Below are 17042 nucleotides of genomic sequence, written 5' to 3'. Positions count from 1 at the left end.
CGGTCTGGCCACGTGCAACTAGCAGTTGTACACTAATGTTGCTCTTCCGGTCACATTTCTTCCAGTGAGGCCACCAATCCAGAAACTTTATCAAGGGCGGCCACGCCAGACTTTGGAGCAAGACCAGAAAGCCTTACAACTGTTTTTGAAATTGAAAAGGTCCAAAGGTCGGATAATTACTGAGATGTCTAATTACCTGACCTTTCAATCTGTCAAAACAGTTGTAAGGCTGCCTGGATTGAAACTAGGGTGTCTGTCATTGATAGTGTTTCCACAGTCAAAATATTATACATATCCCGGCGTAGCTTGTTTATTATCTGCTTTACAAGTGGCTGTAGCAATAACTTGGTTCATTCTGTAGTCCGGCACTTTTACCAGAACTAACAGTCAAAAGCACAACTACTAATCTTATTACAATGCTATTCTGTACACTGTGAAAATTGCATAACTACAGAAAATGCAGATCAATCCATTGCATATTTACAGTACAAACAAAATCTAACAACATTACTCAAACTATGTACATGTATGTAGTATCATGTAAATCAGTATCTAAGCCATTGTCTCAAGGACTAGGTTCAACCACTTCAAAGACAACCTTTCCAGATTTCTTTAAATTCTCAACTAGTGGTGTATCAGCAAACGCCACAGCTGGTGTATAGACTCCCCCACTGTAACACAAAAAAGAAGACAGTATGTTACAAACATGTGCAGCAGGCAGCTGATACCGTATAGCTTAAATATTTCAAGGGGCAAATATTTCGAGGTTGAGCAATGTTGCTAAAAATAAAAATTTTGCGGATTTGCAAACACTCCCAAAATGTATTAGACTATATGGAGATCTAAATATTTCAAGGCTAAAATTTTCACTGATAACTCCCAAAACCGTGAAATCAGCAAAAATTTTCCCCCTTGAAATATTTAGGCTATATGGTACATAATGAGATTTTTGCCCTTATCAAGCTAAAGTGGTCTTGAATTAAACCTCTTCACCACTGAATTTGTAGAGGCTCCAATTTGCTTCAAAACCACTACAATTTACAAACCATAATACAGGACAACTATAGGATAACTGTATCTGATACCAAACAACACAACTAGCTATAGAGTACAAACAAAATAATGCTAAGAGCATTTTTAGTTGACTCTACCACACGGCAGTTACAGTAGTGATAGAGATAATTATTAACTTAAAAATAGATAATTATTAACTTAAAAATAAGTCAGAGCCCATTTTAGTCTATAAAAATGTACACTGTGAGAGATACCCTTGGAGACTAAAGAGCTCTAACCCTCAATTTTGAAAGTATCCTGATTGCTATATTAACTAGCTAGTTAAAAATTAAAAAATTCCAAAAGGAAGTAGGAGTTGATATAATATACACGCTACAAAAAGTAAGGAAACAAGCTCAAAAATGTTACAGCTGAAATGAGAAATGATCCAGCAGTAAAAAATAAGGAAACAAGATTAGACGACTACTTGCTAAAATGAAACACACTTTAATGTCTACTTTTGGCTAGCATCTTGAAATGAGACCATCAAATTAGCCAAAAGTAGGGATTAAAGTGTGTCTCATTTTAGCAAGTAGTCATCTAATATGGTTTCCTTTTTTTTTTTTTACTGCTGGAACATTTCTCATTTCAGCTGTAACATTTTTGAGCTTGTTTCTTTACTTTTTGTAGTGTGAATATTATATCAACACCTACTTCCTTTTGAAATTTTTAATTTTTTAAATAGCTAGTTTGTTTACTTTTTTGTCTATATAATATTATACTCTTTTGCTTCCCACACACTATAAATATCACTTGAAGCAGCTATCTTTTACCGTATAGCCTAAATATTTCTAGGGGGAAATTTTTTTGCTGATTTCACGGTTTTGGGTGTTAGCTATCAGCAAAAATTTTACCCTTGAAATATTTTGACATCCATAGTGTGATACATTTTGGGAGTGTTTGCAAATCCGCGAAAATTATATTTTCAGCAACATTGCTCAACCTCGAAATATTTGCCCCTCGAAATATTTTAGGGTATACGGTACCTTCGTACGCAATAAGCGCCTTTAAAAATAATTATCGTCTTTGTCTTTTAAAGCTATTACAGCAACTGTTTAAGGCTTCAACTGCATTTCTAATGGCCTAAATGTTGATGATTTTACATTAAAACATGGCTGGAGAGTCCACCATTATAAGAGTGGAACCCTCGCTTTTAGAAATCTGGGTCCCGAAGTGGAGCCGTCCCTCAAAGACATTATTAGCTAGCTACCTCACAAAAAAAGCTAAACTGGTAATTAAGACTATATAAAATGACTACCCAGCGATGACAAGTGCTAGAGACAACTCCATGGGTACTACAACCGTTCACCCTCATCTTACGCACACGTATTCACACTTTGTTAAAATCAAGTGTTTGGGTTGTGGCGCGTACCGCAACTATTATTAAGCGCCGAAACTATTAATTATCCTTCGAGATGAACAAAGAAGCGGATGAATGATGAAAGCAAACAGCATGGTGCAGTGGACAGAACGAAATCGGAACTACAGATTCGTGAATCTGTCGTCATCACCTTGACTGTCTGAAATTTCTGGAGCCGTACACCTAGCACTACCAGGTCATACAGCAGGCAGGCTGGCAAGAAAAAATATAGGTGAATTTTGAAAAATTTTAAAACTCACTGTACATCGCAACATTCGACTTTTTGCTTCATTTATCCAAGGTACAGCATCATTATAACAGTACTAATGCATTCCAGGTGGTTTTTTTTGGGGGTAAAACGTATTGCAAGGCCATTTTTTAAGGTGTGAAAATCCACAAAACCATATGATTTCTTACCAACCCCTACTATACAGTACTATCGTACTGTATGATAAATTCATAACTATATATACAACCATTGTGAAACATTATCACGCTGCATGCGAACGTTGCACCCTGTGCCAAGTAAGAATGCATGTATGCTCGACAACTTGGCCTATGTACTAATAATTCACAGGAACATCATCATACCATTTAGGCATTTGATCCCTGTTATCCACCATACACAAAGCTGACTGGACCAGCAAGGCAGAGGTGGCAATGTAGCCAGGTTCTGTAGGCATCAGCAAAAAAAGCACAAAACAAACAAAACATCATGTCTAGGTAACATCAACACATTAAGATCATCAAATATGTACACATACAACAGATATGCTACATATATGTAGGTATAAACACCTTGGATGCCTGTATGCTTAGCTGTGCTAACTGTGCAACACACACACGCACACACACAAACAAACAGAGGTACGCACAGACAAACATCCTAATGCACATACCTACACCTTTAACACGAGTCGTAATCTTGGCATCACCCCTAGAGCACAACAGGGTAAGTGTAGTACATGTACATAACTCAATTATGAAGTGTTTCTCAGACACTCACTCGTCAGATTTGTCACTTTGACCACTTCCAAACATTGTAATAGCAAATGTGGTATCCTTCAACTACAGTGCGTATAATCCATGCACTATAATACAATAACATTACACATACTTTATCCTTTGACGGTCCTCCCTTTTTTGCCATACCACCACTGAAGAATCCACAGAACTGTAAACAATTATTTAAGCAATGTAAATGTGTTATGAAATATATGAACTGCACATGTACCTGCATTAATAAACGTCTGCCCCAGCCGAAGCCACTAAGCAAGTAAATGAACAAAAATCCAATGGACAGCATAATGGACTGAAATCGAGAATCCAATGCTGCATAAGTCTTCAGATTAACCTACATATATACACATACAGTAATTCCATGTATGCTTATCCAAACACACACTACATTAAGTGTACTTTCTGTCGGTTGAACTAGACCAAAAATAACTTCTTTCTGGAAAACAAAGCTCACGTGCCCAGCATGCGAGTACAGTGGTTGGGTATAAAATCATGAATGTGTGAACATATGCTGACTTCTACATTTGCTGTTCCAAGTGTAGGCAATTTCTTTCAACAAGCACTATGTCTACGTTCACAGACCAAAAGTTAGATGAGCTTAGCAACTCCTTTCCAGCTCTGTTGTGTCCTTGAGGCAGTCCCAGGAGCATCCAACTTTTGTAGCTTGGATGACAAGCTACCTGTACGAAAGATGGGTGAAGAAGTTGGATGAAGAAGTTGGATGAAGAAGTTGGATGAAGAAGTTGGATGAAGAAGTTGGATGAAGAAGTTGGATGAAGAAGTTGGATGAAGAAGTTGGATGAAGAAGTTCTGGCAACTAAGGACCACCATGAAGACACAACAGAGCATGTTCTGAAACACACCAGGGGAGATCACCCTCTATAATTTAACAGAAAGGGCACGAAGACTTGAGCAATTCAATTTCGACTGTTCAGGTCCAGGACAGTAATTACAGGAGACATCAGAACGTGACATGGCAGTTAAATAAGAACCACAGGAAAGCTAAAGAAGAACCACAGGAAGGTAAGAGTTAATTCAATCACTTGCCCCATTGCAATGCTGGTTAAGGCCAAGACCCAGGGCAGATAGTAAGTTATTCCACCCAGTAGTGGCAGGCAAGATACTTAAACTGTGAGACTTTGGAAAGTTGTCTCGTTCTATACTAGTTGAACTGTTGAAGGAGAAGCTGGACCAACTAGGATTTCCAGCAGTAGACTTTAGTCCTAGAGCAGAGGAGCAATGGCTACCATAGAAGTTGGGGTTCCTTCAGGTCCATGGCCAGTGGAAGTCTGAGAAGGATATGTGAAGGACTCCCTTGAAAAACAGTTGTCAGTTTCTAAGAATTAGGCCTGTCATAATAAATTATGTATTCTTCCATATGTATGTATGTATGTATGTATGTATGTGTGTATGTGTGTATGTGTGTATGTGTGTATGTGTGTATGTGTGTATGTGTGTATGTGTGTATGTGTGTATGTGTGTATGTGTGTATGTGTGTATGTGTGTATGTGTGTATGTGTGTATGTGTGTATGTATGTATGTATGTATGTATGTATGTTTGGCCACACTGACCACTCTTTGTGACTCAAAAGTGTTGACAAGTCATTAGTTGGTAGCCGCACTCAGTAGCTACACAAGCCTAGTGGTTTAATGGGTCGGGGGATATTGTATTTTACGTATATGGAACAGTGTGTTTCATGTTGGGTACAAGGAAGAAGGTACTATGCACACAGAGACACAAATACACACTAGGGCTGGGTCGAACATTGAAATTTACCTTCGAATATTTGTTAACAAAATGTTCGAACATTCGAAACTTCGGTGTTAGCTTTCAAGTTACAAGTTTTATGCACATCCTACTTAAGTTTTACCTTTCTAAACCTATTTAATAACTTTGTAAGTATTAGGAAAGTGCATAGTAGCAGTACTGAATGACGTGATCGATCAAATACAAATGGGCGTGTCCGCTATACTGCAATCATACATAGGTAAACATCAAGTAATGGCTAAAAGCATGCTTTCCATGCATTATCTATCACTTTATAAGGTGTTTTAAGGCTGCAACTATGGTAGCAAGCTGAACTGCAATGGTTTAGTGGACGTGGCACATGAAGATCGATCGCGAAGAGACGAACATTGATCATGCAAGAGGAATAAGCAGCTGCTATAAAGACAACGACGTTTATTTGTAATTCTGTCATAGACTATGAGTGCATTACGAAGCTTCGAAGGATACTTATATAATTCGAAGTTTACTTAACCTTCGAACCCACGAAGCATTCGAAGCTACGTCCCAGCCCTAATACACACAGCACCTACTAGAGTACACTAAATAGTTAACAAACCGGGTTTTTCTCTGCTGTTTCATAATAGTACCGCTGTGTTCTATGAACCTGTAGAATACACCATAGCAATAATAGACACCAGTTAACTACATCACTGTGTTTCAATGCCAAAATATTGGAGGTTTATTTCAGAACTATATAAATACTACTGTAATGAAATAATTCAGTATTACAATAAAATATGATCAACGAGGCTGCTATTTGGAGGACAGAAATTTTCACAGATCTAAATAGTGAAAAACTAAGCTTTTAAATGGTTTCTAGTGATACAGCATTAATTGATTAAATTAATATTGACAACTGCAGCTGAATTCCTGGTGACTACTGGCAGAATTGAAGAATCACATCATTAACCTTACTACACAGAACTACTTGAAAACCACATACAGTGGGACCTCCATTATCCAAACACCTGTGCCAGTTCAATCTCAAAAGTGCTCAGATAAGTGAATTAGTTCATATAAATGAAGCCCATTCATTTATACAAATATAAGGAAAAATTAAGGATTTTAAGTTCGATTAGGGATCATAGAAATAAAAGTAGTGAAACAAGGGAGGTCTGAAGATATACTAGTGGACATTAATCCCTAATTCAGCTGTGAATGTCCACTAGTTTATCTTCAGGTATAGATGACTTTCTTTGTTTCACAACTTTTTTTTCTATGACCCTAATTGAACTTAAACTTCTTAATTTTTCCTTATACTTGTTTATTATTTTTAACACTATACCATACATATGCATTAAAATGAAAAAAAATGGTGCCAGGCTTTGTTTTTGGCTGAACATGTACCCCAAATGTCACATACCAAAATAGCGAAATAGCCATTACGCTTCATTTTCAGCTATGTTCAGCCCATTACGCAGCATCACAAACAAAGAAACACTAGGAGAAGAACCTCTGCAGTCAATCAGTCACAACAAAAAATTCAGACAATTCCCATCAAATGGGGAGTTAGTAAAACGCAGAATACGGAATATGGGGAGTTAGTAAAACGCAGAATACGGAATAACGAAATAAGCAAAACTTATCTTTACAAATAGTTATATGCTCTATAGTAATTATACTTTATTTACCTTGTAACAGCTCTGCATGGCGCACCACGGTGATGGATAGAACAGCAGCTGGCAAGCATTAAATGGGACGAGCACACAACCAATCACCCTAGAACAATCTACCTTTGCTAAACTTGCTTATCTATACTCCTTAGTTGATATAGCTACAAAAAGCCCAAGACCTAGTTCTATTCTTAGGTTAAACTAGCTGCCCTTCATGTGTATACAACCAAATTTATTAGAGTCACACTAGAGCTCAGTTAGGAAGTCCAGTGGTTGTGTGTCTTTAAATGGATTTCAAAAGTCTTCAGGTTTGAACCAAGAGTATAGGTAAGCAAGTTTAGCAAAGGTAGATTGTTCTAGGGTGATTGGTTGTGTGATAGGCCCCGGCCTATTATGCCCAAAATTTTACTTGTTATGCTTTTGAGCATTGCTCAAAAATTAAACCTATTATGCTCAAAACTATGCTTTCAAAATCAAGATTATGCTCTAGAACCTTTGGTTGAAAACCATTGTATTAAAATTTTGTGTTAAGTCTTCATTGCAGTATTACTATGTAAAGAAAAGCAACATAGCCGAGTTCCTTATTTTATTATAAATCTTTTAGATGCAGTAGGACCTTGATTATCCAAACCCTTGATTACCCAAACAGTAGCAGTGACTGTTCTATTAAAGTATATTGTTAATACAGGTGTATGTTCTATTAGAGTATTTGAACTCTATCATAGTACTGTATATTAGGGATCGTGATGGTTTGGGCTTTTCTGGCCAAAAATATCACCCTAAAACCAGCCTCACAATACCTTCATGGCATCGTAGTAGTATTGGTTAGGTATAACCAAGCCTTCAGTACGACCTGACCACTTCCAAAGGTTGCTACAAAATTTTAATTTGGTGAAATTTTCTACTGATTGACTGACGACTGACTGATTTACTGATGCCTTCAGTCAAGCTCAACATATGATAACGGTGATGGCTATGGGCTTGATTTTTCACTGTTTGATGTTGCTTCAGCCCGACTGGTGTCTTTTGGCATACCACAGTACGTAACATGGACTTACCCGTGTCCTCCTGCTGACAGCACAAGGTTTTATTTGCGGTAGCGCCTGATGGCTTCCCTACTGTACATTTGATGGGGAGTTAGTAAAACGCGGAATATGGAATAACAGGACTGCGAAATAAGCAAAACCCATCTTTTGCAGATTGCACAAATAGTTATATGCTCTATAGTAATTATACTTTATTTACCTTGTAACAGCTCTGATGGCGCACCACGGTGATGGATAGAACAGCAGCTGGCGAGCAGTAAATGGGACGAGCACACAATAGGCCCCGACCGATTATGCCGGCATAATTTAAAGCATAATAGGTGACCAAAAGCATAATAGGGACGATATTTGAAAATTTAATTAAAATGTGCAATACACGCGCCTGAAAGAAAGCAAGTAATCACTGCCAATAGTATTATTAGTGCATTTCATATTTAAAAACACGTAATATAACTTATGAAACTGTTTCTTTGTCTGTTATTCACTCTTACAAAAATGAGATCGAGATACTCTAATACAGCAGTCACTCTAATACAGCAGTCCGGAACTACAGTGTATTTTAATTAAAAACACCTCATGTGATTACATAATAGTCACACACTAGTCCGAGAGAGATCCAATTATCCCTATGGGCGTGCCCATTTTAGCACTAGCTCATCTTGCTACCGATACCACATCACTAACTACAAATACTGAGTATGAATGAGTCTGAGAATCCTATAAATACCAAGAAGAAAAAAAGTGCAAATACAGTACAGCAGCAGTACTGTATAGTAAGGATTATGAAATGATTTACACTTTCCTACTCAAAAACCGTCTCACCTTTCCTTCAGTACAACCAGCAGTGTTGGCTTAGCCTAGAATGTACCGCAGACAGCCTAAAATGTTTCTGACAAGTTAATGCAGACCTTTACTGCAGGCTTGAATTCTACGCTGTTCAACATCACTTCATACCTTTTGCCTACTGCTGCAAATCAATACTTGCATAATGGGCTTACCTTTGTCCTTCTTTGTGTCACATTTCTTTCTCAAGTACAGTGTAGATGTTGGTTCATGGGCAGCATGGCAATGGCTACTTGTACTCACTATCACTTAGTGAGTGGATTGATTGCAGAGACACTTCTTGTACTGCCCTTTATTTGTAACACTGTACACTGGCTATTTCACTTTTCAGTAATTGGAAGTTAGGACACCCGTTTGGTTGCACGAGTCTGGTGCCACTCTACTTTGATGCGATATGCACTGGTTCCCAGTCATACACCCCTGTAAGTCATGTTACAAAAAGTAAACAAATTAGTATAAGGAAAATTTAAAGTTTTACATTTGAGTAGGGAAAGCTGTGAACCAAGGAAGATTGCCTATACCTGTAGCTACACTAGCGGACATTCAATCTCTACTTCAACCATAGCTATGTTACGGCTGTGTATGAGTAGGAATTAAATGTGCACTTTATACAGCAACTGCAGGTATAGGCAACCTTCTTTGTTTCATGTCCGTGATCCCTACACAAATGTGATATTTTGGTATTATCTACGATTCTACATGTTAATCACACAAAGACAGTTTAACATCATACAGGTATGCCAACATAAATGATTCAACTCACCACTGCATTATCTGGTCCTGGAAAAAACACACACCATTTCTTGATGGTCTTATTGTAATGGAATGTTCTCCTGTTGGGAGGTCTCTTCCCCTTTGGCAACTTGGCCTTGGACTCCTTTTGTCGAAGTTGTGTGAGTTTGGAATGATTAGCAATGCTGAGAATGAATGACTCCCACGTTCCTGTATTGAATCCTGTTCCCTATAGTACAAGAAGTCATTTTTATGGCAATGAATTCAGTAGGACATAACTTGCATGGATGAGGGAGCTTTGAAAAAAAAATAGAACATTTTCAGGACTTACTTTCCAAAATTGATAGTAAAACAAAACAATCCAGCCACTAAACTTATTACAGTACTGTATCTTGTATCGTACCACTTGTCAAACAATATAGCATACAGTGTAGGCTGGAATATGTGGGTGTACATTACACATGTCAGTTATATACTTCACGCACAAAACTACTGTAATGTACGTACATTAAAGACTTCAATGAAACTTTCTATATAATCCAATTTTCCTATAACAAAGACATGCAAAATAATAAGATGCAACAACATACACTGTATGAAATACACTGTACACAAATGTGTGTGCACGCGTGCGGTGTGTGTGTGTGTGTGTGTGTGTGTGTGTGTGTGTGTGTGTGTGTGTGTGTGTGTGTGTGTGTGTGTGTGTGTGTGTGTGTGTGTGTGTGTGTGTGTGTGTGTGTGTGTGTAAGCCCACATCTGCTCTTAAACACATATCATTGTAGTACCTGAAAAGCTTTCTTCAGTGAACCTTACACCTACATCATGAGGGATGGAGTCAAAACCACAAGCTGACACAATGAAGATTCCAGCTTCTTCTGCTTGTTGGTGGTATTTCTGCTCCATCTGTTCAATGAACTACAGGAGGTGTAAAGGACATGAACAAGAAAAGCTTTCAACATGCATGCTTAGCCCACAACACTCACATAAGTCTCCCCAGACACATCAATGTAGTGACACTTCTGATCAATGCATGCCCTGACAACAGGCTCTCCATAGAGTTGGAACTGTGAATGAAAGTATACCAAACCAGTGTACCTTGCTCTAAGATGAGGTTGTGTGTGTGTGTGTGTGTGTGTGTGTGTGTGTGTGTGTGTGTGTGTGTGTGTGTGTGTGTGTGTGTGTGTGTGTGTGTGTGTGTGTGTGTGTGCTGTGTGTTGTGTTGTGTGTGAGTGCGTGCGATACAACATAATCCACTCACATGACACCTGGAATTTTAGCACAAATGTGAATGCAAATAAAATAATTCTGTTTTGACTAAAGTGCTTTTGCATCATTACATGCACCCAAGGCTCTACAAGAATTATGGCAGTATCAAGTTTCCGGAGCTAAAAGTTTCATAGGTCAATTCTCTTCATATAGGTAAAAAACAATATGTATATTGTTAAAAATGTTCATGTGGGTAGCCCAACATTTTGAGAAGTTAATGAGCAGTGAACTATGTGGATTGATGTTCAATTTGTAACACAAGAGCAATTAGTTTTAAGTTACAGTAGGCAATCAACAATATGCTAGTATGGACTGTCCTTTTTAAAAACCTGGTAAACTGTGTGTATGCATGTCATATTGTGAACTCTGGTTAAGGTCATTACCATGCAAGCCTCAAAAGTGTCCCAATAACATTGCATCACAACAGGTCAGGTACTTTTCATGGTCAACAAACATATTATCCTTTGTATTATTTTATCTACCAGAATCAAGAGCTCAAATAAAAAAACATGAGCTTGATAATGAGTACAGATGTCAAGTACAGTTCAGCAATAGGAGCTTGCTAATGGAGTATACAATTTGTACACACAATTAACGACTTTTGGGATGTAATTAAACAAGGTATGAATCATTGGGATGGTCTCTCATATGACCTCAGCATAATAATAGGATACAACAGTGATACATAGTTAAGATACCTACCGGTCCTACACAATTAATGATAACACTGGATCTCATACACATCTGGTTGAGTGACTTCTGAATGTTGACATCTGCTGAAATGCACTCCACATCTCCAAGGCTCAAATCTACAGGAATAATAAGTACTGGATTCATAAAATTTCTGACCTAAGCTATGTGTTTGGTGCATTCATGAACACTTATCATATTAACACCTTATCAAATTATTTGACAATAACAGTCGAAATTACTGACCTGTGAAATTAAATAATGACAACATTTAGGTACAAAATTTGTGACCGCTACTAAAATAAAAAGATTTTAAACTTGTTTTAGCTTGATACGTAGGAAATAGCCGTTACTAGCGCGCTACTAGACCGCCTTTACCTTCTGCAACTTGCTTCAGTTTGGTTTCGCTTCTGCCCGCCATGGCCCAACGCAACTGCTCGTGACCTTTCTCCTGCTGGATTCGGTGTAGTTCCTCTGCCACATATTGTCCTGTGAACCCAGTCGCTCCAAACACGGTGATGTTGAACTCGCGTTTACCCGACATCTTCAAAAAGTTACCTGCGAGGGTTGCCTGCAAAGTGTAAGACTGATATCCCGGTTATGTACGTGGCGTATCAGTATACTATGATTTCCAATTAGTGCGCAACACGGAAATACCGTACAAAATCTGTTGAATAAAACTACGCTTTCTTTTACCGTTTGCTTAAAGATTCCCCATCTTTGGAATATTTTCCATGGCGGCCAGCCAAGACTATCACCAAGCGATCTGGGAGGCTGTGAAAGGACATTATTGTGATGGCATTTCGTCCACGTTTGTAATGAGCACGGGTATGAGCCTTGACAGTGCGGATTATGATGTCACCAACCCTAAAGCATCGTACAACACTTCAGTATTAGTAGATAATACTCTTCGTTGCTCAATAAACTATGAACCCACCCTTTCTCACGTATCGACTCTGTGGGAACTTTTATTGAACAATGGTAAAGGGCCAAATCCAGGGCCTTCTGATAAGGAAGCGTTTGAGAATGCTAAGAGGTTACTGTACTTTGATTATTCAAAGCTGACCAGGTCGAAACTATATGATCAGTACTATGAAAAGCAAGACAAATGCCGCAAAGCAAAACAGAAGTTGGAAAATGATCTAAAGAAACAGTATGGAGATTCGTGGATGGATGAATTTGACAAGCAATGGCCTACCAGACCTGCATTAATAGAATATAAAGATATTCAAAAGAAAGTTGAACCATTAATCGCAGCCATTGATGTTTGGGAGAACGGTACTCTTTATTCAACTATAAAGCCATTAAAAGACAGTACGTTGGTTTGTTTGTATATTCTGACAGATCTAATAATGTGAGATGATATGGCACTAGGAAGACCTAAAAGTAACATGGGATAAAGGAAAGGCAAACTACAAGCATATCTCAATTATGGGCCTCACACCACATACTTTTTGGTTGAGCTTAGTAAGGCTATTTTCTATTTGGGATTCTTTTCAAAACAGAAAAGGAGGGCTGTGTACTGCTTTGATGGTCATACCAACCTGTTACCTCTGTATAGGTTTTGCAAGCCTCCCGATGGATAACGTGGTACAGACGCAGCTTGGTGGATTTGTCACATCAGTGGCACATGCTGCTGCAATTTCAATGTATTGGTTTCCTTCTGTGTGGCTGCGCCATGACCATTGTCCGTAGGCATGCACTGGCAGTGTACCAGTCCACCCTTGCTGTTGACTGTCTCTTCCTTTTTGGAAGGTTATGTGACCCATGATTGAGCATCGAAATAGAGATTTGTGTATGTAATGATATAGCGTGTGTGTATGCACCTGTTTTATGTGTGTACTACCAAAACTCTTGCAGGATACAACTTTCACAGATCGTTCTGGAGGATATATATAGATGTGATGCTCAAATAATAATAATAGCTATATAGTGTTTTTTTTTAATTACATCACATACATTTGACGACAACTCATCAGACTTGTAACTAGTTTGCAATTTGCACTCACAGTTAATCAGCCTCAAGCATTCTGGGCTTAATATCTACTGACCAAAACGCACGCACATATGGACACATTACAATTTAAATGCATATACTCCTCACATACATATCAATCTGTGCATTAATTGTGCAAAATTTCTAACAGAATTTGAAGCAAACAAAAAAAAGTTTGACATGGATGAGATAGATGGGCCATTGGAATATCACCATGTGTCAGTACAGCCTAGTAGCTGGTACCAATGGATTGGTCCCTATGGTCAAGATGATGATGTAGGGTGGACACCGGTATGTATGAAATGTAGCACCCGTGATATATTATGTATTGTCATTATGCCATTCCATCTTATGTACGTACATAGTAGAATCAGTGACTGTTAGATGAATTAGTATTTTCTCAAGTTTATGTGTGTGTGTGTTCTATTTATTGATTTATTATTTACCCTTGCAGTAGTTAGCAGAGTAGTAATGCTTAGTCATAACCAAGCTCAAAAGTGCCTTCAGTGCAGCCCAAAATGCTGCCAATATTTTTGGCTTTTACTTACTAATGCTTTTCGACAAACATTATTCAATAACAGCCATGCACTTGATTTTTGTCACTGTTAGACATCGCTTTAGCCCAACAGGTGCCATTTGGCATACTGCAATGCATGCATAATGGGCTTGTACTTTTGGCTTCCTTTGTGGGGATCATTACAGTAAAAAGTGTTATGCTTAAAACTTAAAAAAATCATCTGAAGTGCAATTAGCATGGCTAAAGTAAGGATTAAATCTGTACTTCACATATATATTTAATCCTTTATATACAAATGGGTCGTCCCTGTTTAACCTGCACAACTGTGTACTTTTGTTGTACTGATCCCTAATAAACTGCTAATCTTGTTTGTTAACCTTTCTTGACATAATTAGTGTGCTATATCACCACATCAAAGGAATGGTATGAGGCTATGACACATGCCCTCGTATTAATAAGCAATGTAGTTGTTTTGTGTAGTTTATGACTGTGTTCTGCTTGTATCACAGCATTATGCACAGAGAATGATACACGAAGCTGGCTTAGTCTTGTATGGGGATTAAAGTGTGACTTAATCATTGCACAGTCCCTTCATTCTGTGTCAGTACGATTTTGTCAACAATGTCAAGTTCTACCGATATGAACAGTTTGTACCAGCCACACCTATATCGGTAGACAGTAGACCCCTAGTCTCCTCTGAATTGTGTGATGCCTGTTTTTTGGGTTTGTGTAATAAAATACAGTGAAACCTCTCTTAAAGAACTCTCTTATTAAAGGAAACATCAGAAAATACATCCGTAATAAGGACTAAGGTTTTGGTCCTAGCAGACATATGTAGCTCCATTCACATTTACCTCTGAGAGTGGAAAACCTCAATATTGTGTGGGAAAAGTTATAGCCGGTTGTAAAGTTTAGAGGTTTCACTGTACTTGGGAATCATATTTCTTCGTAATCCAGTTCAGTGTTTCTTACAAAAGATGGTGTACAACTGACACACTGTAAGTGCATACCTACAACTCACTTTCAAGCATGATAATGTCTTATACCACTGACTGTGCATTGTTATTATTATTGTTGTTTTAACAGATCACAATTGATCTAAGTGAAAGCCCTGATGTTCTTAGTATCAACCATAAAGTATTGTCTATTGAAGGATCTACTGGACTTCAGCTGACCTTCAAAGTTCGGACTGCTCACATTTTTCGTCCTTGGTTTGACAGCTCTCTGTTTAGAATTGAACGGCTCTCAATTCCTGGAATGCCAGTGAATGGTTGGTCTACAGGACAAATACACGGAAATAATGATGGGGTTTTTCCTCTAATGAGCACACAAATTGTTGTAGCAAAAAACATTACTCTCAGGGCTACTAAGTTTAATGATAAGTTTAAACAGAGCCTTGTAAATTTTGACAGCTCTACAGAAATCAAGCTGGTAAGTACTAGTTGTATAGTTCTACATGCATGGTAATAGGCTAAGCACAACAATAAAGTAAGGTTTATGGAGATTTAGGGTGCTCTAAAGTTATACCTAACCAATACCGTCAAGCTGTGAAGAAAAAGTGAGATGGTTTTGGGATAATATTTCTGTTCAAGAAAGCCCAAACCCTTCCAACAAGTGTCTATGGAATTTTTTATTTACTTATCTAAAATGTCTTCTGCCTGACTGATGCCTTTTGGCCAAGCATAACTCAACTATGGTTGACACTACGGGCTTAATTTCTTCACTGCTTGACGTTGCTTCGGCCCAATACATGCTTTTTCAGCAACTACAGTGTATGCCTTTGTCTCATTTCTTTCTCCACTACCATGTATAGCTGTTGATTTGTGGCAATGTGTGGTGACTTTAGTGCAATTAGCTGTCACGAATTGTCCAGAATTTTCATAGTAACTGGATCGATTGCTGTGGCATTTGTCGTACTGTTCTTCATTTGTAATGGGTGGAACAATTAAACCTGAAAATGAAATTGAATGGCACGCTACATTGTTTTCCAACATATTTAATGACTGGTGAACCTTCAAAGGAAAGTATGGCGCCAGCCGGACATATTAAAAACGATCGAGATACTCTAATAGAGCAGTCATGTAACTAATAGAGCAATCAAAGCTACAGCTTGTAGTCACCATCTTTGCCCTATAGTTAGCTATATAGCATTTATTTAAAGCATTGGATTTATTGCAATTGGTAACTAAAAATAGCCTAAAATCCAATCTCAGAACTTCTAAAGTCTCAAAATTTTCCGGAGAAATGCCTTATTCAGCTACACCAACTTTCAGAAACCCCCTTTTAAAAATCCTAGATCCGCCACTGATACCTATTATATATTGTGTTTCCATATGCATATAAGTGAACCATTCCATTCCCACTTTTTTTCCTCTAAGCATTATATTGAAAGTGCACAATATTTAGTAGTGTTTAATGTTCGAAAATATAAAAATGCATTTTTTTTAAGATTCAAGTTTTGTTAACATTTCCACTTTAGCTCCATTTCACTGGTCGCTACAAGCAGCCAAGTGGAACTCAGGATGACAACATTGTGATATTAGAAGGAGCTCAAGTTATTGGATTTATCTGTTCAGTTATTCCCAAGTTTCCACTAGTACATGTGCAGTTGTAGTGTGATGTTTATTCATATTTTATATAAATTGATATACAGATCTTGTTTTATATTACAAATCAAATTCTTTGTGATTGTAAATTTGGATAATGCCAGTGTGCCAAGGTCTGATCAACTTGTGTATATCCTGCAGTGCTGAATCAGTAGCTAGTGATCAAAAACTTGAGTCATACTTGGAACTTGAAAGCCTTTCTTTAGATCTACCACTGCACAACTGATAATATGATAAATAGTTTCTTGATAGTGAAAACTAGCTAATGCAAATTATTGTTCTATCATTGCATAGTAGCTAACTGATAATCATGATATTTGTTACAACTCAACTCTGCTACTGATATGCTATAACATTAATAATATGGTGTATAACTATTTTTGTAGCTAGCTTATTAAAGCTGTATATAACCAGATGGCTAACTGATGGTCTCAAAAGAAAACACTCAAGAAAGGATGCGCCCGCCGCTACGTGGTTTCTAAGGCGGTATCTAGTACAGCTAGAGACAGGC

At 37.8% G+C, this 17042-nt stretch overlaps 2 protein-coding genes across 2 annotated transcripts; one reads left to right on the top strand and one right to left on the bottom strand.

The window, feature by feature from the left end:
* Nucleotides 1-403: 403 nt before the first annotated feature.
* LOC136264678 (saccharopine dehydrogenase-like oxidoreductase) lies at nucleotides 404-12050 on the bottom strand. Its single transcript, XM_066059457.1, has 13 exons — nucleotides 11791-12050; nucleotides 11425-11531; nucleotides 10440-10520; nucleotides 10242-10371; nucleotides 9964-10004; nucleotides 9488-9685; nucleotides 5779-5826; nucleotides 3648-3767; nucleotides 3531-3587; nucleotides 3420-3481; nucleotides 3313-3350; nucleotides 3005-3086; nucleotides 404-671 (listed from the first exon to the last, which is right to left on the bottom strand). The coding sequence occupies exons 1-13, from the start codon at nucleotides 11954-11956 to the stop codon at nucleotides 566-568; spliced, it is 1236 nt and encodes a 411-aa protein (XP_065915529.1). The 5' UTR covers nucleotides 11957-12050; the 3' UTR covers nucleotides 404-565.
* LOC136264679 (uncharacterized) lies at nucleotides 12017-16944 on the top strand. Its single transcript, XM_066059458.1, has 4 exons — nucleotides 12017-12726; nucleotides 13560-13699; nucleotides 15012-15356; nucleotides 16405-16944. Exons 1-4 carry the CDS (start codon nucleotides 12147-12149, stop codon nucleotides 16537-16539), a joined length of 1200 nt encoding a protein of 399 aa, XP_065915530.1. The 5' UTR covers nucleotides 12017-12146; the 3' UTR covers nucleotides 16540-16944.
* The last annotated feature ends 98 nt before the right edge of the window (nucleotides 16945-17042 follow it).

The sequence above is a fragment of the Dysidea avara genome, chromosome 8 (genome assembly GCF_963678975.1).
Source record: "Dysidea avara chromosome 8, odDysAvar1.4, whole genome shotgun sequence".
Taxonomy (NCBI): domain Eukaryota; kingdom Metazoa; phylum Porifera; class Demospongiae; order Dictyoceratida; family Dysideidae; genus Dysidea; species Dysidea avara.
The sequence above is the reverse complement of the archived record's forward strand: the minus strand, read 5'-3'. Positions and strand labels throughout refer to the sequence as shown.